The 21,020-nt window shown below is 40.7% G+C and overlaps 2 protein-coding genes across 10 annotated transcripts; both read left to right on the forward strand.

Moving 5' to 3' along the window:
- The first annotated feature begins 182 nt into the window (after positions 1–182).
- ZBTB26 (zinc finger and BTB domain containing 26) lies at positions 183–11,468 on the forward strand. 5 transcript variants are annotated; one of them, XM_037492044.2, is made up of 3 exons: positions 267–291; positions 8,386–8,599; positions 9,629–11,468. In XM_037492044.2, exon 3 carries the CDS (start codon positions 9,639–9,641, stop codon positions 10,962–10,964), a length of 1,326 nt encoding a protein of 441 aa, XP_037347941.1. In that variant the 5' UTR covers positions 267–291; positions 8,386–8,599; positions 9,629–9,638; the 3' UTR covers positions 10,965–11,468. The 5 variants fall into 5 exon arrangements, with proteins under 5 accessions (XP_037347944.1, XP_037347945.1, XP_037347941.1 ...); XM_037492045.2 differs by having other exon boundaries at positions 270–287; XM_037492047.2 differs by lacking the exon at positions 8,386–8,599 and having other exon boundaries at positions 183–291.
- Positions 268–19,988, forward strand: ZBTB6 (zinc finger and BTB domain containing 6). 5 transcript variants are annotated; one of them, XM_037492039.2, is made up of 2 exons: positions 268–291; positions 15,979–19,988. In XM_037492039.2, the coding sequence occupies exon 2, from the start codon at positions 15,988–15,990 to the stop codon at positions 17,257–17,259; it is 1,272 nt and encodes a 423-aa protein (XP_037347936.1). In that variant the 5' UTR covers positions 268–291; positions 15,979–15,987; the 3' UTR covers positions 17,260–19,988. The 5 variants fall into 5 exon arrangements, with proteins under 5 accessions (XP_037347936.1, XP_037347939.1, XP_037347935.1 ...); XM_037492042.2 differs by having other exon boundaries at positions 272–287; XM_037492038.2 differs by lacking the exon at positions 268–291 and adding an exon at positions 14,808–14,879.
- Positions 19,989–21,020: the final 1,032 nt, after the last annotated feature.

Genomic DNA, 21,020 nt, shown 5'->3' on the forward strand with positions numbered 1-21,020 from the left:
CCGCTCGCAGCCCGTCGCCCGAGCACCCAGTCGGCGCCCGCCCACCGCGCGGAGAGCCCCTCGCCCCGCCCCTGTCGCGGTCCTGGCCCCGCCCCTGCCGCGGTCCTCGCCTTTCGATTGGCGGGAAGGGCCATGGGACCCGGAAGTTGTCTTTGTCCGGCGAGGGCTGCCCTTCCGGTTCCGTCGGGTCCCCCTTTGGCTCGGGTTCCCTGCCCCTCCCCCTTCCCGGAGCCCCGAGGGGCCGGAGCTCCTGGCGGTGCCGGATCCAGAAGGCGGCCTTCCCCCGGGTCTGTAAGTGCGGAGGCGGCCCGAGCGCCGGGCTGGGGTTCGGGGTCTCTCAAGATGGAGCCCCCTTGGGGCCCTGGATTGGCCGGGACCTGGACTGGGATGGGGGCCGAGGGGCTGGCCTAGGCCCGAGGGGACTTCAGGAGCCCTTGGCCCGGCCCACAGCGCGCCCCGCCCCTTTCGCTTCCCCGCGCCGGGAATGGGGAGTCTAAAAATTTAGCCTTAGGGACCTTCTCTTGGGACCCCAGCCTAGGGCCCCACACTTGACTCGACGCCCAACTCTGGCATCTTTAGGAAGTGCCAGAGCTGAAGTCCTGGCAAGGCCTCAGTGCCAGCCCGCGAGAATCACTAGGAATGCTGACCTAGGTTACCCTTTCACAGGGGTTTCCCCTAAATTGGCTCCTGGCCACATCACCTTTTATGTTGCCTGCGCTCGGCCACGCACTGGGGATCCGTAAGATGCCGTTCCATATTTCAGGGTCCAGGGAACCAGATAGAATCAAAGAAGTGCTTCTTCGACATGTGTATCAGCCACATGTGCGTGAACTGTCCAGGGGGAACTTGCTGGGAAGGCTGAAGAAAGACAGTGACTTCTGAGTTGTACTTTTTGCAGAGAATAAGGTGGAGAAGAGCTTTTCAGGTAGAAGAAACAGTTGCAGTTCTGGGAAGAAATGACTGAGCACAACTAGGTGAAGAAGAGAAAGTGTGGGGTTCCTGTGCATCGGATGAGATGTGAGGGTAGGAAGGAAGCCTGAGAAGATTTAATCCTAAAAGAGATGAGTAGTTTTTGAAGAGTTTTGAGCAGGAATCTGATATGGGCAGATTTGCACTGTAAAAAGACGTGTTGTTTTGGAGATAAGCCTATAGAAAAGGATTTCTTTAAACTGATTCTGGACTTAAAGTCTAGGTACTGTTTTGGAATAATGGGGTCCACCTAGTGAGAGGTAATGAAGGCCTGACGTGAAGTTATGACATTGTTATTGGAAAGACGGCAAGAGTGCTGGAGTGATTGGTGCAAAGACTCCATGGTAAATTAGATGTTAAGGGTGAAAGTGGTACCAAAGCTGATTCCTAGGTTTTAGACCTTTGGTATTTGAAGAGTGTCTGCTATTATCAGCTGTAAAGTGATAAACGTAGTGTAAGTTACAAATTTGTTTTCGGGAATAGCCATATGGAACTGTCCAGCAGAGAATTGGAAATGGAAATCTGCAGCTCAGCCTAAATGTTGTGACTAGAGTTTTGAGTCATCAGTGTAGAGGTGGAAGTAAGCCATGGGAATAGCTGGCTTCAGGAAGAGTATTGAGAAAAATGGGCTTATGTGTGGGGAATGGTTTCACTTGTGAAACAGAAGGAGGAATTGGAGCCAGTAGTAGTTGGTATAGAAGCAGAAGCAGAGATGGAGAATAAAGTATAAGAGTGCAGGGTTACAGCAACCAAGAAAAAGAAATCTAGAGAGAATTTTGAGGTGGTTCCACTGGGATGATTTATGTGAAGCATTTGGAGAATGAGAATAAAATGTACTTCTTTATTAAGGGAATGTTAGTGACCTTTTAAAAGTCAATTTTAGTAGAGCTAAGAGGTGATAAAATATATAAAGGAGACTTCAAGTGGTTTGGTGTTAATTAAGAATGAGAACGTCCAAATATGATAATTTCACAAAGAAAACTGACAGATTATGGTGCTTTTTGTTTGTTTTTTACATTTTAAAAGAACAGGATTTTTAGAAAGAGGAGAAAGAGAAAGGAGACACCTGCATAGACACAGGTGGGCAGAGAGCTACCGCTGCTGCTACTTTGCCCAGATTTTGTTTGTTTATCAGCAAATGCTGTGGAGCACTTTCCAAGCACTATTCTTAGCTCTTTAAAAAAATTAATTTTAAAATTTAACTTACTTTAAAAGTTAATTTCCCATAACAGCCCTTTGAAATAATGTTACTAATGACAGATGGAAAACCTGAAAAGCAGATGTTTTAAATAACTTGCCCAAGGTCACGGAGCTAGTAAGTGGTTGCGCTGGATTTTGATCCTAGAAACATGACTCCTGAATCCATGGTTTTACCCACTGCACTAGGCAGTGACTGAATTTGGGAGTCAAAGGAGTAAGAAAATTTTAGGAAAGATAGGATCATTGATTAAAAAATGAAAGGCTTGGAAGGAGATCCAGATTGAGAAGAAGGTAAGTAATGGATTTATGTTTGTGTTGTTTATTTGTTTTTTATTTCTTCCCTTCTTCAATCCCTTTCCAATCTGAGCCATTTTAGGTCAGTTTCTTCCACAATTACATCAATTTATGTCATGCTTTTATGTATCACTTTCTATAATCAGGTCTCCTCTTCAGCTTCAGACCCACATCCAGATGAGGAATGCATTTTCCCCTTGATGTCATGCGGGTTTATCCAGATCCATGATGCTTCCAGTATCCTCTAGCTTATTGAATGATACTCTGTCAAAAGATATCCGGTCTCGCAAACCAAATTCCTTGATGTCATCTTGACCTTTCCTCTCTTGTTCCTCACTTTGGTCACTAAGTCCATCAGTTCTTTGTTTGAAATATCTCTGGAATCTCTTTCTTCTCTCCATACATGTAATTGTTGTTTCTCCCAGGCCCTCATCAATACCCTCTTAATCTGTTAACGTATACTAATGGTTTCCTTGTCCACTGTTCTCAACGCCATTCTCCATAAATTTTTATCTTTTAATTATTGAGTTTAAGACAGTGCAAGATTAGGTATCATGCATTTCAAGTGATAGAATAGTAGCCTCAAGCAGGAATTTTGAATAGCTTGAATTGAGACTGAGTTTAAGGTTGGAAATTTGTGAATTTTTTAAAGAAAGGAATAAGACATTGAGAAACCAGATGGTGTTTTTGAGAAAGTAAGCCTTGAGAAAACAGTAAAAAGTGAAGGACTAAGCTTGGAAGGATATAACAATCTTTACACAATGTAGTGAACCTTCAAGGAACAGACTAACAGAAGAATGGTGGAAAACTGAAGCCTGTAGTTAAGCATCCTGCCCACTTTTGTACAACAGTTTGAAAAAACTGAACTCAGTCTGTATTTATGCAACATCAATAGCTCTTAAAAGCAATAAATGGGAAGAGAAAGTTGTAAAACAATATGTATAGTTTATATATAAGAAACCATTTTATATTTTCTGTGACTTGGTACTGGTACTTAGCAATATATTTTTTTAAAGATTTATTTATTTATTTATACAAGCACTGGGTACAGTTAGAAGCATGGGAGGGTGAGAGAATTCACCAGAGCCAAAGCAGGGAGCAGAACAGGCAGACTGATGAAGTACACTGCTGAGGGGAGCAGCGGGCGCAGCAGGAGAGGTCTGCTCGCCATGTGGGACCCTCGCTGTCAGCGGCGCTGCAGAGGCTGCGGGCAAATTCGCACCCGAAAGTGGGGAGGAGGAGAAGCAAAAGGAGTGAGAATCTTGAAGGATAAGATTTAGAACAAACTTGACCACTTTGTGGAAGGTGGTTGGGAAAGAGGACTAATTTATAATATTCAACAATTTTTCAGGACGAGTTTATTTCTTTCCTTTTGGTTTTTTTTTTAAAGATTTATTTATTTTTATACAAGAGCTGGGGTAGGACAGAGGTGCGGGAGGGTGAGAGGATTCACTGGAGACAGAGCAGGGAGCAGAACAGGCAGACGACAGAAATACACTGCTGAGGGGAACAGCTGGGTGACAGTTGAGGTCTGTGGCACCATGTGGGATTCTCGGCGGCCGGCTGGGACTGAACCGGAGGCTGCGGACAGCTTCACAGCACAGCACTCAACCCACTGCGCCACTGGGGAGGCCCACAAGTTTATTTTTGTATATATTACTTGCAAGTAAAAATAAAAACAAACAAGAGAGAGAACTTAGAGAATCTATCGTCGTGCAAGTTACTCAAAAGAAAAGAATGAGGCTTATAGAAAGAAAGGTTATGGTATAATGCAGTCTCTATTAAAAGTGGCACATAATGTTTGTGAGTGCCACAGAAAGATTTCCTTGTTGCTGTGAGTGCTAAGTTGAAAGATTAGGGACTTTTATGAGGTAGACGAGAAAACAGACAGACTTACAGCTTAGGAGTTCATTATTGGGAACGGAAAAGTTTTCCTTATCAGAAGTTATTAGAAGCATTTGAGATAAGAAACTTGGATATTTTCTCACCACTCATAGCACAGCTATGAATATTGTTCAACCTAGAAGATTCACAAATATTTTCTGGTCACTCCTCTTTGAATAAAAGGAATAAAAGGAAATTTTCAAAACAATTGGCGTTTTTGGTATAGAAATAATTATGGAAGAATCACATAAATATAAAGAGAGAAAGTGATCTGGGTCATTGAAAACATGCTAATAAAAACTTGGCAGGATTCAGACATACTTGCAGTAAACTAGGTAATAGATGATAAGGACCTGGATGGAGGCAACAACGGTCAGATTAGAGAGAGACAGTCTGGAAATGGTTCTCAGGGAAGAATCAACAGAATATGGTGACCAACAGTCTATGCTAACTCATGGGGTCTTTACTTTCTTGAATTTACTTACTAGAAGTTCTGCTATAATCTAGAATTACTTGAGTGGTTTTTATGAAAGTGATAGAATAATTACCACTGTGTTTCAAAGTTACCTGTAATTGAGGCTTCCGAAATTAAATATATTTAGAATTCTTCCTTTTACTTTCATTTGCAAGTAGCATTGTTTCCCTCTACAAAAAAAAAAAAAATACACAAAAGATGGGAAAATATTGTAACATTTAAATAGGTGAGAAAATGGGGCCGCCATGGGGCCTCAGCGGTGGCGCAAGGGGTTAAGACACAACCTATGAAGCTGTCTGCATCCACTGCAGCACGAGTTTGATCACTGGTCAGCCAGGGAGCTACCCACATGGCGCAGCAGACCTCTCCTGACTCGCCCACTGCTCCCCTTAGCAGTATACTTCGGTCAATCTGCCTGTTCTGTTCCCCACTCTGTCTCTGGTGAATCATCTCACCTCCACACCTCTGGCCTGTACCCCAGTGCTTGTATGCATAAATAAATAAATCTTTAAAAAAAAATAAGTAAGTAGGTGAGAAAGGAAGGTAAAACAAGAGGGAAATTAAATGCAATCAGAAATATGACTGATCTAGGTAACACAAATTTGGCTTTAAAATTTGTACAGGGGCCTCCCCAATGGTGCAGCGGTTGAGCGCTGGGTTGCGAAGCTGCCCGCAGCCTCTGCAGCGCCGGTTCTATCCCCGGCTGCTCCCCGGCCACTGGGCGAGGGTCCCACATGGCATGCAGACCTCTCCTGCCGCCCGCTGCTTCCCTCAGCAGTGTACTTTGGTCCTTCTGCCTGCTCTGCTCCCCGCTCTGGCTCTGGTGAATTCTCTCACCCTCCCGCGCTTCTGACTGTACCCAGTGCTTGTATAAATAAATAAATAAAATGTTTAAAAAAAAAAAATAAAAAAAATAAAATTTGTACAGGGCCTCCCCCGTGGCGCAGTGGTTGAGCGCTGGGTTGCGAAGCTGCCCGCAGCCTCTGCGGCGCCGGTTCGATCCCCGGCTGCTCCCCGGCCACCGGAGGAGGGTCCCACAGGGCGCGCAGACCTCTCCTGCTGCCCGCTGCTCCCCTCAGCAGTGTACTTCAGTCCTTCTGCCTGCTCTGCTCCCTGCTCTGGCTCTGGTGAATTCTCTCACCCTCCCGCGCTTCTGACTGTACCCAGTACATGTATAAACAAACAAACAAATAAAAATAAATAAAAATGTCCCAAGTCTAGTGCCTCTTTTAAAAAAAAAAATAAATAAATAAATAAAATAAAATTTGTACATTTTGTTTTTAAATATAAACCTTTTGTTGAGCATGACCAAAACACAGATGATATAAATTACAAGTGTACAGCTGAATAGATCTGAGGAGGCAAATCTGAACAGCTACACAGCTAACGTTATCCACAAGATAAAGCTTTAGCTATCCTAGTTTTTATATATGTGTATTTGGCATCATGCAGCTTGGACAAAAGTTCTAGCCCTAACACTTAACAGTTTCTACCTCTCTTAAGTTGAGCAGGTTATTGATATTCTCCAGGCTTGAGAGTTTCCTCATGTACAAAGTGGGGATGATGATAATACCACTTCAAAAGAAATTTGAAGATTAAGCCAGACAATTTAGATAAAGCATTTGTGTCCCTGCAACACACAAAGGACTCAGTAAAGAATAGCTGCCATTTCTCTTATTTTTAAATAAAATAATTCAGTTCATAAGAAAAAAAAAAAGAAAAAAGCAATTGTTCCTTTTTATTTTGACATTTTTAAAGACTAAAAAAAGTGTGTAAAATTTGGTCTTGTATTGTCAAAACTGGTTTATAAACAAATAGATCATGAAAATGAAGAATATCTTTAACATAACCCAGTAATCGTTTCCTAGGGAACTTGAGGAGTTAATTATTTTGCTGTTTATTGTTGAATGATTGTAAAATGCTAAAGTTGGTCCTTACCCTTAAATAAGTAGCAGTCTGTTAGAAAGAGAAACTAGGGACAGGAAACAATTAAGTATAAACTATGTGGCCTGGAACTAAGAGCTTTTTAAGAGGAGAGGATAGAGCAGCTCATATTAGGGGAAACTTCGTGAGATAAACATAATAAATTTTCCTCACATTCTGGGACTACAGCAGACAAATCAAAGCAAGCCCTTTCCTAGGATACCTGTTTGGCAGCTCCTGGTAAGTTTCCGGAGACTGATGGATGGGAAGTAAATGAGACCAGACCTCAGTTCCTCCTCTTTGGGGCCTCAAGGAACAATTATCCCTGAGAGCAGTTGTCTGTAGCATCATGAGTGCTTGCACACCACGGGTGGAAACAATGCACATCTTGGGATGTGAGTAGGAAAATACTGACCCTAGGGTAGATTGCGGACAAACTAAACTCTAGAGAAGAATGCCCCTTTTGTTTAGTCACTGCAAGCAAGTCATTTTTATAACGTTGCTTATGAATCAGGACGTTCGAATACATTAAGCTATTGTAACTGCTAAAACTGAATCGGTGATGATGTAGTTTTGCGTTGTAGGTCCTAGGTTTTTAGTTTTTGATAGTCACTATCTTAATGCTACATTTGCTTCTCTTACATCCCTCCTCAGTGCATTATCTGTACATTCAGAATGCCACACAAACTTAAAATTTATGCATGTCTATTTTTGTTAATATCCGTGTGCTATTACAGATCCCCCTCTCATTTTCATCTCCTTTGATGATGGTCTCGTTCTGCTGAGTTCCTAAGTTGAGAACCTTTGCACATTCCCCCCTTTTTTTTTTTCATTCTCTGTATCCAGTCAGTTGCCAAGTTCTTTGAAGTATCTCTGATTTTTCCTTGCTCCTTACCCCATTTCTATTCCTTTCTAGGCTCTCATGATCTCAGACCTTTAATGCCTCTGCAGTTGAGCTGCTCTTCCTAACAGCTATTCTTCCTTCTTACCGCTGTCAAGCAGATCCTCTAGGTTCAACAAATGCAAAATGACCACCTGCCATATGTTTTGTAGAATATTAAGGGATGGGGAATACACATCAGTTTGAATGGCCAAGGGTTTGGCCAGTAATGTTGCTTCAGTAAGTGGAATTGGAAGCAAAAGCAAAGAATGGAGACATTTCCCTCTAATGCCACAAAGCTTAAGTTTGAATGGGAAGAAACTGTTTCATGAAGTATTTTGAGTGTTGTGATAGATTTACTATGATATGGGTCCAGTAGAGACAACTGTTCTAGTTTAAAGAGTAGAGAAGGATCTCTCAGGAAAATCAAGGAGTCAGAATGGGCTCAGAACTAGTATTCTAAAGAAATCAATGTGTCAAGCCTTGGAGCCAGTAGGCACTGTCATTTGCCAAGCACTGAGAAGTGTGAGTAAGACCTCCATTCTGACTTCCGGGCTGGTGTTCTGTGAGCCTCTCTGTAAGTCAGTGTTATAGAAGATAGGATTATAAAGATTGGCCTTTGGGATCCAGGTGTGGCCGAGAGCAACTGGCTGTCTCATTCTCAGCTATGGAGTTAATGAGTCCACAAAGTTCAAGGTGAATCTGTTGGTGCACTGAATGTTACACCTTCTAATCTCACAGAAGACTGCTATATTGACAGGGTGCCAACTGAATATTTTCACAATCACTGGCTGAACTGGAGTTACTACATTGGCATGGCTAATTTATCCTTCCCTTTCGAGAGGCACATGGGGAGCCAAGTCTTGAAAGTCATTTGACAGCATGAAATCAGAACATGGGGATTTTCTTCTCCAAAGGAATTGATAGATAAAGGGGAAAATATACAGACATTTTTGGCAAAGACTTCTCAGTGGGTGAGTGACTTCTGCTGATGTTTATCTTATTTATTGTTAGGTTTACTTCATCAGTTTATCCTCTGGAGGTTAGTCTTCATGGAGGAGACAATGGGAAGTCACAGAGGGATTTTAGGCAAAGGTTTGGTATATTCAGATCTGTGTTTTAGAAAGATAATATGAAGTTTTATGTTAAAGGTGGATTAGAGAAAGTTGAAGCTGGAAGCCAAGGAAGCATTCATGAATCGGTGGTCCAGATCATGAGTAATGATAGATAAATAGGAATAAAGAGCAGAATCTAGTTTGGGATTAATTAATTCGGTCCACTCTGCTCCTACTGAGATTCCTACCAAGTGGCTTATGTGATTTTTCTCTATCAAATGTTTTATTTACTTTCTATATCAAGAAACATTCTTAATAGAGAGTTTGGATTTGTCAAGAATGCAAAGGATAAATAGCTATGCTTTTAATACTGTTTAAAGTTGTCCCTTAGGCCTGTGGCTTTTGTTTTACTGCAAAAATACTTGGATGGCTACGTTTACTTCAGTTTAAACAAGAGACGGTTTACCCAGGATCGGGACAAGCAAACTCACTGTTCTTTAAAATACAAAGAAAGGAAAAGCGTGTTTTGTCTTAGAAGAAAAAGCAGCTCACAGTATCATGTAAAAGAGAACAGTTACTTCATTATTACTCATTGGTATGTTTTAGTTTATTTTTGAAACCTGATAGGAGTCTCTTAAGAAGTGAAAATATGTTCCTGGAGTAGCTCAAGCACTGTTCTTGTATCAAGTATCTTAAAGAATTGAATAAATGCCAGACTATTAACACGATTCAGGTCCACTCCCTAGGTGCAGTTCACACTTGATGTTGGTAAGGAGTAATTTTTAACAGCCTCTGGAAGCTGTTTTAATAGCTTCCTCTTTCAAGGAAGATTTTATTAGGATACATACAGTTATGACAACACAAATTTGTTTTTTGGAAGGAAAATCCAGGTTTCTTAATTGTTTTGAATTTTCTTAAATTCATCCTTTTTACATTTCTGTTCTTTAGGTCTGCCAAAATGTCTGAAAGATCAGATTTCCTTCACTTCAAGTTTGAAAATTATGGAGATTCAATGTTACAAAAAATGAACAAATTAAGAGAAGAGAATAAATTTTGTGATGTTACAGTTCTCATAGATGATATTGAGGTCCAGGGGCATAAAATTGTGTTTGCTGCAGGTTCCCCCTTCTTAAGAGACCAGTTTTTACTGAATGATTCCAGAGAGGTGAAAATCTCCATATTGCAGAGTTCCGAAGTGGGCAGACAATTGCTCTTATCCTGTTATAGTGGTGTGCTGGAATTCCCTGAGATGGAACTGGTAAATTACTTGACTGCTGCGAGTTTTCTTCAGATGAGCCACATTGTAGAACGGTGCACGCAGGCCTTGTGGAAGTTTATAAAGCCAAAACAACCAATGGATAGTAAAGAGGGATGTGAACCACAGAGTGCTTCTCCCCAGTCAAAAGAACAGCAGGGAGATGCCAGAGGCTCCCCAAAGCAGGACTCACCTTGTATTCATCCATCTGAAGACAGTATGGATATGGAGGACAGTGATATTCAGATTGTTAAGGTAGAGTCTATTGGGGATGTATCAGAGGTTAGAAGTAAAAAAGATCAGAACCAGTTTATTTCTTCTGAACCCACTGCTTTACATTCATCTGAGCCCCAGCACTCCCTGATAAATTCAACTGTGGAAAACAGAGTAAGTGAAATAGAACAAAACCATCTCCACAATTATGCCCTCTCTTACACAGGCAGTGATAACCTCATCATGGCCTCTAAAGATGTCTTTGGGCCTAATATTCGAGGTGTAGACAAAGGCCTACAATGGCATCACCAGTGCCCAAAGTGTACCAGGGTGTTTCGTCACCTGGAGAACTACGCCAACCATTTAAAAATGCACAAACTCTTTATGTGTCTACTCTGCGGCAAGACTTTTACTCAGAAAGGCAACCTTCATCGACACATGCGTGTGCATGCCGGCATTAAACCTTTCCAGTGTAAGATCTGTGGGAAAACCTTTTCTCAGAAGTGTTCCTTACAGGATCATCTTAACCTTCACAGTGGAGATAAGCCCCATAAGTGTAACTATTGTGACATGGTTTTTGCACATAAGCCAGTTTTGAGGAAACACCTTAAACAGCTGCATGGCAAAAACAGCTTTGATAATGCCAATGAAAGAAATGTGCAAGACCTCACAGTGGATTTTGATTCTTTTGCATGTACAACAGTCACAGACTCTAAAGGGTGTCAGCCACAGCCTGATGCAACACAGGTCCTGGATGCAGGTAAACTGGCCCAAGCTGTCCTGAACTTAAGGAACGATAGTACTTGTGTGAATTGAGTAGGAGCTTTATGCTCACAACTAGAACTGACTGAAAACGTGGCAATAGTCTGAGTCTTTGTAGGAGTGATTTTGCTAGTTTGACTACTCCAAAGCCTCTGTGCAGGTTGTAGGGGTGAGTCAAAGCACGAACAGACCGGTCGGCTTACCTGGTCTGGCCTTCTTTTGCCCTCTCCTGTTCTCTGTTTTGAGTTATTTATCTGTTGACGTCTATTTTCCTTTCCCAAGGAGTATTCCATTTGTCTACCTGACATTGACTTATGTGTGGGATTGACACTATTTTAGGCTTTTCACTGGGCACATTCTGAAGGTACCAACACGTTAATAACTTTACCTTTTCTCTACTTGGATGCTTTTAGCTCTGCTAAAAGAAGTGAATAATATTTTTCTTTGGCAGAAAATAGGCTGATATGTAAGATGGTATTGCTGTTGGCCTGAATATGTGATAGAACTTCTGGTTGCCAATTGATAATTCATGTTTGATTAATGAATGAATCTACTTCCCACCATTTGTACTTGTCTTAGAGACGGCTATAAAGTATTTTGTTGTTCTGTACTCTTTCAACAGTATTTAGGGCCCAACTTCATGTCATTGAATTGTTCCCATAGACCAGAGTACAATCTTTTCATCAGCACCTGCAGACACATTGTTAAGGGTCACCACGAGGAGCATAAATCAACGAAGGATCGAAGTCCAGTTATACAACAGTACTTACATAGTGGGTTTTCCCAAAGAGAATCCAAATGTTGTAATTAATGTGTAATTGACTGATGTTTTTGACGTTAGGATTGCTCCAAAAACACTTAATATATGATAAAGTATGGTGGCTATTTGGGAGTCTCTGGACTCTTAGAGCTTTGTCATCAAAAGGTGAGTTTGGCCTTCAGAGTGTTGTTCAGTGTACTCGACTAGTCTCTCAATTCTCATTTCCTCATGTACTTAGTTTCCAAAATGTTTGGAAAAAATGGATCCCACAAAGAGCAGTCAGACTGTTGCATTCAGGTATTCCTATAAAAGTACACAGTCCCACCTTGCCACCTTTGATAAATTGCTAATAAAAATTGATCTTCCAGTATGGAAAAAAAAAAAAGTTTTTCCTAAAGCACATGTTATAATTCAGAAATAAAGTTCTGAGTCTTACTAGTTCTGATCCACGAGTTAGATTTAGGTAATAGAAATGTTAGAGTCCTTAGAAATGCCTTTTAAGTTGGGGTATCCCAAGGCCATAGAGGTGGCCTGGCCACAGTTGCCCAAGTAGATAGGACTAAATATGAGCTAATGTCTCCTCACTTCTCACTAGCCCTTGACTTAAGTAAATTTAGTACATGGTCAAGAATAATACATTAGCAAAAATTTCCCAGTTTATGACTTGCCTTTGTGAATCCCTGTTGGCTTTTTGGAGACAGCCTGGATTTTGCAAACAAAGTATCACAGAAGAATTTATTTATATTATTTAATTTGGGGGGAGGGGTTTAGAAGGAATATTAAATTCTTCCCAAACAAGTGACTGATTTGCTGGGTGTTGGTCAGGGAGGGAGAAGATGAGTCAGAATAATGTGAAAATGATCCAAATGTGAAGCTGATTTTGTCTGAAAATAGTGTTTACTTAGTTTCCATCAGAATTTTCTGTTTTTATTTTTGAGCTATGAGAGCACTTGTACAAATAAACCAAAAATTAGGTGTAACTTATTTAGTCAGAATGTTTTAAATTGTTATAATTTGATGCATTTAGATGTGATTCTGATTTGAGATAAAATTTCAACCTTTTGTTAAAAGATTCGAAATGAAAAAGAAAACAATTGAGTGATAAGACTAATAGATATCTGATGCCCAGTGCCACTTATTATATGGTCTAAAGATGTTTCATAGCATTCTGATTTTTTTATTATCCAGCCAAAGAGTACCAAGTCTATGCAACAGTGAGACACTAACATGTTAAACCAACGTTTCACGATTTTCTCTCACATCATTACATCGCAGGGAAATTTCAAGTTTGAGTGCTTCCTTTGCTTACATTCATGTCCAGTTTTTGTTACTGGTTTGAAGACTAAAAGGCATGAGTTCAAATAAGATTGGTCTCTTTGGTTGGAGACTATTTCTGGGTTTATTCAGTCGTTCAAGAACCAGATATTGAGCACCTCCTGTTGCCAGCCACTATGCTAGATACAGAGGATATGAAGGTAAGATCGCTATGGTCCCTGTCCTCACAAAACTTACAGTCTCATGTGGTCTTAGTGAGATAAGGTGTCAACTTGATTTTATACTAGGAATAGTAAAACTACCTTGCTTTCTTTGATCACTTAAAGTCAGCATCTTGATGGTTTTGTATCAGTAAAACGTATAGTTGTCACCTTTGCAACTGCAAACCACTGAAGTGATTTACAGACTCCTCCACTTCTTGACTGGAAAAATGTTCTGTTTCTGTGACACATTTTCTTAAAGTTGGGAGGACTTGACATGTTAAGATTGTATTGCAAAGTGGTCAAGTTAATGATATCAGGTGTTTTATAGGGGAAGATGACTTTCAAAACTAGTCATATTCCTATAGAGGAGGATTTTTTAAAATTTTAGTTCATTCAGGATTTATGTTTTATGGATTCCCAGAATAAGTAAAAGGGAGAGAGGACTCTCTTTACCATAGTCTGTTGTTGTTGTTTTTTTTAATTACTTTGTCACAGTTATTTATTATTTCATTTTAAAGACAAACTCCAATCTGAAGTGGCTCTGAGGTAAATCGGATGTGGTTTTGTTTATGGTTTTGAAGATCCATAAATGGAGGTGACCGGTGCCACTGCTTCTAAAATATTGTCCTAAATAAACAACCCAGAACATTTCATTTCAGCTGGTGAATAGCTGTTCTAAATCTGTTGTATGTTAGACATACTATGAACTACCTCTTCACTTATTATGGGGAAGTTTCCTTAATAAAAGTGTCACAGTTAAACCTCTGGTGTCAGTGGTTTATTTTCTCTCTCCTTACCAGTTTTTCTTTTCAATTGCTTAAATTTGAATACAGGAATACCTTCACTCCTATTCTTTATGACACATACTAATCAAGCGCGCTGAGTTAGAAGAAAATCTGACTTAACCAGAATTGTTACTAGGGTCAGTTACTTCCATGAGAACCTGTTGACTGAAGGGTAGAGTAGCTGCTTTTTAAGAATTGAGTCAGACCTTTCCTTCTTTGACAAGAACTTGATGCCTGCCAAGTGCCAGGCTTTGGGGACTGCTGAGATCAGTACGCTGTGAGTCCACCTAGGTGGGACTCAGGTTTTAATACAGGTGTGAAAATGAAGGTAACCAAAGGGATGCCAGGTCCCAAATGGGAGCCAGTGAATCCAGGGGTAGTTGGGGATGTTTTCAGAGAAGATGGAATTTATAAAAGTCATTTTGAAGGGTGAGAGGAAGGCCAACAGTTTATATTGAAGACCTGAATTTGCCTGGGAACTTGCGGAGAGGGAGGAGGGTGGAGGGGCGATAGATCCAGTGAAGCAAGACCCACATCTTGATGGAACATTAGGCCGGGTGGACCAGTGATGCTCAGGGCAGTCTCCTCCCCACCGCCAGCTTCCGAAGGCAGACGGCCTGCCAAGGCGAGGCCCCGGCCCACAGTAATCCTAGGCGGCCGTCCAGGGATCCTGGCCCCGGGCACTCTGACAGTGCGCTGCGCCCCGCCTGCCCCCCTGTGGGATCCGGGCTTCTGGGAAACCAGGGACAGCAGAGGCGCGGGCGGCCCGAGCTGGGGTAGGGGTAGGGTAGGGGCGGGGGCAGCGAGGAAGGGAGGGTGGCTCGGATGTCCTTCCGGGGCGCCTGCCGCCCCAGGGGGGAATGAAGCTAGTTGACACCGGATGTGTTTCCTTCCTCGGGCCTGGGCCGCCACTGCCGTGCGAGCTGGGCTCTGGTCCTCCGGGTCGGTGAGTGAGCGCGCTCAGCCTCGGGCAGGTGGGGGAGCAGCCGCAGGAGGAGGGCGGCGGCGAGCGGCCCGACCGGTGCTGCAACCGCCTGGCAGCAGGGCCCGGCCTGGGCATTGGCTGGCTGGACGCGGAAAGACCTGTGCGGCGAGCTGGGCTTCTCCCGGGTCACCTGGGTCCGAATTCAGTTCAACAGTTGTCACCTCGCGACTCCTGCTCTGTGCAGCCCCTGTGCTCGCTGCAGGACTCAGAGGAACCAGGCACCATTTTGAGGTGCACTGGGAGCCGCCGACTCCATGGGGGACACAGGAGGAGTCAAAGTCTTAATTTTATTTGGGCCTTAAAAGAGCCCAAATCACTGCCCGAAAAAAGGACCTGGAAGCGCGAATGTCACACGAGCAAAGGTGTATTCGGGTCTTTGTGTCTGAGCAAAGGTGAAAATCCAAAGACTGAAGAAGTGTCGAGTGAAAAAAGGGACAAAAATAAAACGTTAAAGGTGGTTAGGACCAAATCGTGAATGATCTTCTAGTTACTAGGGAGTGTAGGTTGTTCTGGAGGTACAGGAGAACAATAGAGGGTTTTAAATAGAAGAGAGTATTCTTAAGTTTTTAAAGAGTTGTTCCTTGGAATGCCACTCAGGAGGATAACTGGGAATATAGATGAGTGTGGTATCAAGGAACAGGTTGGAAGACATGGCCGTGGTCCAGGTGAACAGAATGTGCACCTGCAGCAGTGATGGGTGTAGGAAGTTTGGAGATTACATTAAGGTTTCTAAATTGAGATACTATGTTAAATCTATTTAGGCTGAGCATGATCACTGTCTTAGACCACAAGGCAACAGCATTTAGCCAAGGAAACAAACACAGAAACTGTTAAGTACAATGCAATATAATGAAAAATAGGACCCAAGTTCATAGCAAAATGCATTTTAAATTTTCTGGATTTTGAGATGGCAGTATAAGGTTTCACTGTCAGTAACCAGATTAGAACTGGAGTCTTTTACCCAGTTCAGGTTTAGGATTTTTTCATGTGCTTTTACTGTGAACAGAATAGGGTAGCATTTCCTGTTCTCACATCAATGTTTGTGTTTTATTTTGCTTAGATTGTGACCATGGCTGCTGAGTCTGATGTTCTGCACTTCCAGTTTGAACAGCAAGGAGATGTAGTCTTGCAGAAAATGAATCTCTTGAGACAGCAGAATTTATTTTGTGATGTGTCGATTTATATCAATGACACAGAATTCCAGGGGCACAAGGTGATTTTAGCTGCTTGCTCCACTTTCATGAGAGATCAGTTTCTACTCACGCAGTCGAAACATGTCAGAATCACCATCTTGCAGAGTGCAGAAGTTGGCAGAAAATTGTTGCTCTCTTGCTATACTGGAGCACTTGAAGTTAAAAGGAAAGAACTTTTGAAATATTTGACTGCTGCTAGTTATCTTCAGATGGTTCACATTGTGGAAAAATGCACAGAAGCTTTGTCAAAGTATCTGGAGATTGATCTTTCTATGAAAAACAATCAACATGCTGACCTCTGTCAATCCTCTGATCTCGATGTTAAGAATGAAGAAGAAAATTCAGATAAAGACTGTGAGATAATTGAAATTTCAGAAGATAGTCCTGTAAACATAGATTTCCACGTTAAAGAAGAGGAAAGCAGTGCTTTGCAGTCTACAGTGGAGAGCTTGACATCAGAGAGAAAGGAGATGAAGTCACCAGAGCTGTCATCCGTAGATATAGGTTTTAAAGACAATGAAATTTGTATCCTCCATGTGGAGTCTATCAGCACCGCTGGTGTAGAAAATGGGCAGTTTTCACAGCCTTGTACCTCTTCCAAAGCAAGCATGTATTTTTCTGAAACACAGCATTCATTGATCAATTCCACGGTTGAGAGCAGAATGGCAGAAGTCCCTGGGAATCAAGATCAGGGTTTATTTTGTGAAAACACTGAAGGAGGTCATGGTGCGGTAAACGAGCTTCAGAATCTGGAGGATGCTTACTCGCTCAGACACCAGTGCCCCAGGTGTCCTCGAGGATTTCTGCACGTGGAAAACTATCTGCGCCACCTGAAGATGCATAAACTGTTCTTGTGCTTGCAGTGCGGAAAAACATTTACACAGAAGAAAAACCTCAACCGGCACATTCGAGGGCACATGGGTATCCGGCCCTTTCAGTGTACTGTGTGCTTGAAGACATTTACTGCTAAAAGCACACTTCAGGACCACTTGAACATACACAGTGGGGACCGACCATACAAATGCCACTGCTGTGACATGGATTTCAAGCACAAATCTGCCCTCAAAAAGCACTTAACCTCTGTCCATGGCAGAAGTAGTGCTGAAAAACTACCAAGGCATGATCTCAAAAGGCAAAATCTATTATAATTAGAATCACACCTTGCTGTGTAAGTCTTATAGCATTCTGTTAGGCAAATCTTTCTTTAGAAATGCAGCATTTGTAATATTGCATTTCCCCTCATCCCCCAGCTTTGGGTCTTATTTTTGGTATACCCACAAGTTATTCTTTCTGAACTTCTACTACCAGTTCCGAAGTTGGGGGAGACATAAGGCTGATGGGATTCTGTCTCATCCCCTGCGTTATGTGTAAGTCCAAGGGGTATACCTAGAGAAATGTTTCTCGCCTAAATATTTTTGAATCTAGTGAAAAAGGATCCAGCAGTATTTCCAGATTCTGTTTTGAGTCTAGACTGATAGAAGTGTAAAGTGTAACCATATCCTAATTAGTGAATCAGGATGAGAAACTAAATTTTAAAACACTGTTGGCCATTATTAGTCACTTTAGAAACAGGTGGTCTAATGGATATTTTTTTAACTGTTACTGGATTCGGAAGCAAACATCAAGATACCAGTTGTTTTAAATTGCTAAGAAACACAGTTCAAATTCACTTGGGAGTTTTCTCATCTTTGGGCCAATATTCCTTAAAATTTTCATTAGTTGTTTGCAAACATATTTTGGAAACAAATGATTGGACCCACATTTCTTGATTTTATTTAGTACAATTTCATTTAATAATTTTGTGTCCAATAAAATTATGTCATTGGCATACAGCTCTGAAAAATGACTTCTTACGAATCCCAATTTTACCAAAGATTTTTGTCATACTGTTCACTTTTTAAAAAAATTATTTTACTTTTTAGTTAATATCTAGTAAAATTGACCTTGTTTTGAGTGTACAGTTCTGTGAATGTTAATACATGTATAGATTTATGCAGTCACCACTGCAGTCAAGATAGAGAACATTCCACCACCTTCTAAAACAAAAACTTCATGGTACCTCTTTGCAGTCAACTCCTCCTTACTTAAACCCTGGCAAGAGTTCTTCATTGTTATAATTTTGCCTTTTGTGCACTGTCATAAGTAGAATCTTAAATAGTGTGTTCCCTTTCAAGAAGCTTTTTTTTCTCCCAGTATAATGCCTTTGGGATTTGACCATTTTGTGGTATATATCAGTAGTTCATTCCCTTTTTCATTTTGAATTGGCAATGTCTGTTGATTTTCTTGTCACTAGATGAACAGTTTAAAAATAGGAAGTTATTAGCTTTTTCTTACTTATTAAGAGCTTTTTTCATTTGTATTAACACAGCTTTCATTTCCTAGTTTGTTAACAAAAATCCTAGTTTCCCCTGGAGTTACATTCTGTGTTTCCAGAAATGTGCCAAAAGCAAAACCATGATTGATGGTTATTTTAATGAGAGTACTATTTCAGATTGTGTTATGAGCCGTGCTCTCTAATGTCTCTGTCTGCATATAAACCAAAACTTTGGTTATTGTCGTAACAGAAATTGTTATATATTGCAGGGCAAATTCTATTCTCCAAAACGCAGAAACAGTTAGTAAAGAAGCCACACTGGATGCATGTTACTTTCAAGACACTCTGTTTCTCCTCTGCTCACCTCTGCTCTATGTAGAATTTCTGCTGTGTTTGTTTCTCTTGAAGCACTTCCCTATTTTCAAATATAGTAAGACTTTGTACCATTTATAAGAATTTTGTGATGAATCACACATTGTTATAAATGTTAAATATTCTTTTTGTGATACTTTTGTGTACAATATATTCTCCGTAGAATTTTAACTCTGGGAGATATTTTAAAGAATCAGCTCTCATATTTAGTAAGAAAAATGTCTTCATAACCGGAGTTAGTGACATTGGGCAGGTCACCTCTCCTTGATCTTCTTATAAATTTATATTTAAAATAAAAACTTTGATCTTGATAATTTGTAAACTCATTTCCAGGTCTAAAATTCTATGATTTTATACTCAGATCTTCCTGGGTTCCTAAGAACAGAGAAGAGGGGAAAGCAAGAGAGGAGAGTTTTGTATCTTTATGAATGTTGCTATTGAGTGCTCCATTAGAGAAGGAATTTTTCTAAATAGTGTTTTTCTTCCAATGGAGAAAGTGATAGCATTTTATTTTATTTTCCATTTGACCTATGATTGGCCATTTGTAGGCATGAAAATATTCCCCTTTCAGAAATAGTTTGTGATTGAAGTACTTATTTTTGCTTGCTAGGATGAAAGTTCATGGAGAAAGGGTGGGGAGGGGAGGGTAAACAAATAGTAATAAACTTTTTTTAGGAATTGGTATATATCTTTGATTTTTTTTTGAAAAAAATTATGGTTGAACTATGTTTAAGTATTATGTGTGCCTTGTCAGATTCTTGTGAAATTTTTCGTAAGCACTTTGAGATTTTTGCTTGGGGGGAAGGGGTGTTTTGTGAAAGTGACAGTTGTTATTTATTATTATTTATTCCTGTTCGGTAGCACAGAGTGATCTCAAAACATTCCTAGGAGAGTGTCTGTTTGCATGATGTGTTTAAACAATTTCAGGAAAGTGGAATCTTTTTTTAATTCAAGTAAGGAAAAGTAAAGTGTCAAATTTATTCATTTGTAAAGTTCACTTTGAGTTTGTGTTTCTGATATGATGGGGAAAAATGCAATACATTTGAGTTCAGCCTCTTCATTTACTGCATTTATGTACAAAATATCTTGGAAAGATAGTTGTTACTTTGGTGTAAGAAAATCCTTACCCTTTTTCCCTTGGATGTAACGATCCTTTGTGTTTACATAAGAATAAACTGGAGATGGGAATTGAAATTTGTGTTTTGTCTCCATCTGGGAATTTTAAAGAAAACTTTCTCTCCCTATTTGTTTCATTATTGAACAGATCTTTGTTGAGTTCCTACAACATATTCACCTATACTGGAAATTACATATATAGTCAAAATACCTGCTCATGAAATTTGTATTTTAGTGGGGAGAGATAACACTAAACTAATAACTCAAATGGATATGCCAGATTTTAATAATGGAATTGGAGAAAATAAAGCAGGGATAGGGCATGCCAGGGAAGGGGGATTGTAATTTTATATATGGTGATCAGACCAGCTTTGATGAAACTTTGTATCCTAAAGGACAGATTTATTATAAGAAGGAAGAGAAGGATGATTGCACTGACACATTGGGCAGAAAGAGCTGCCCCTGAAAGGGGTAAGTTTTTTAAGGAGGCCGCATAGGCACAAGTGGGCAGGAGAGTTGCTACCAGCTTTGGTAAAACTTAATGGGATTATAGACTACTTTTCAGTGGAATGAAACTATATATGTAGGTATCTTCACCACTATCTGGTTGAGTGGAAAACAAACCAGGAACACTGTTGGGAAACTCTTAAATTGGCATGTATTTTATGAAGAAAAAGAATGAAAAGGATAAAAATGCATGGCAGAAGTCTGGTGACAAATGAATATTTTTCAAGACATTGACGTTCGTATACTATTTCCTGTCATACAAGCAGTAGTAACCATATATATTTTTTAAAGATTTATTTATGCATACAAGAGCTGGGATACAGGCCAGAGATGGGGGTGGTTAGAGGATTCACCAGAGACAAGAGTGGGGAACAGAACAGTTGAACTGAAATACACTGCTGAGGGGAGCAGCAGGAGAGAAAGTTGAGGTCTGCAGCATTATGTGGATAGCTCCCTGGCCGTCCAGGGATCGAACTCGTGCTGCAGAGCCTGCCAATTGCTTCATAGTGCGGTGCTTTACCCCTTGCGCCACCAGGGAGGCTCCCTTAACCGTATTTTTTAAAGGTTAATTTACAAATTTTTCTATATCGCTTCTAATTC

This window comes from Talpa occidentalis, unplaced genomic scaffold (assembly GCF_014898055.3).
Source record: "Talpa occidentalis isolate TD23 unplaced genomic scaffold, MPIMG_talOcc4v2.1 talOcc4.7, whole genome shotgun sequence".
NCBI classification, from domain to species: Eukaryota; Metazoa; Chordata; class Mammalia; order Eulipotyphla; family Talpidae; genus Talpa; species Talpa occidentalis.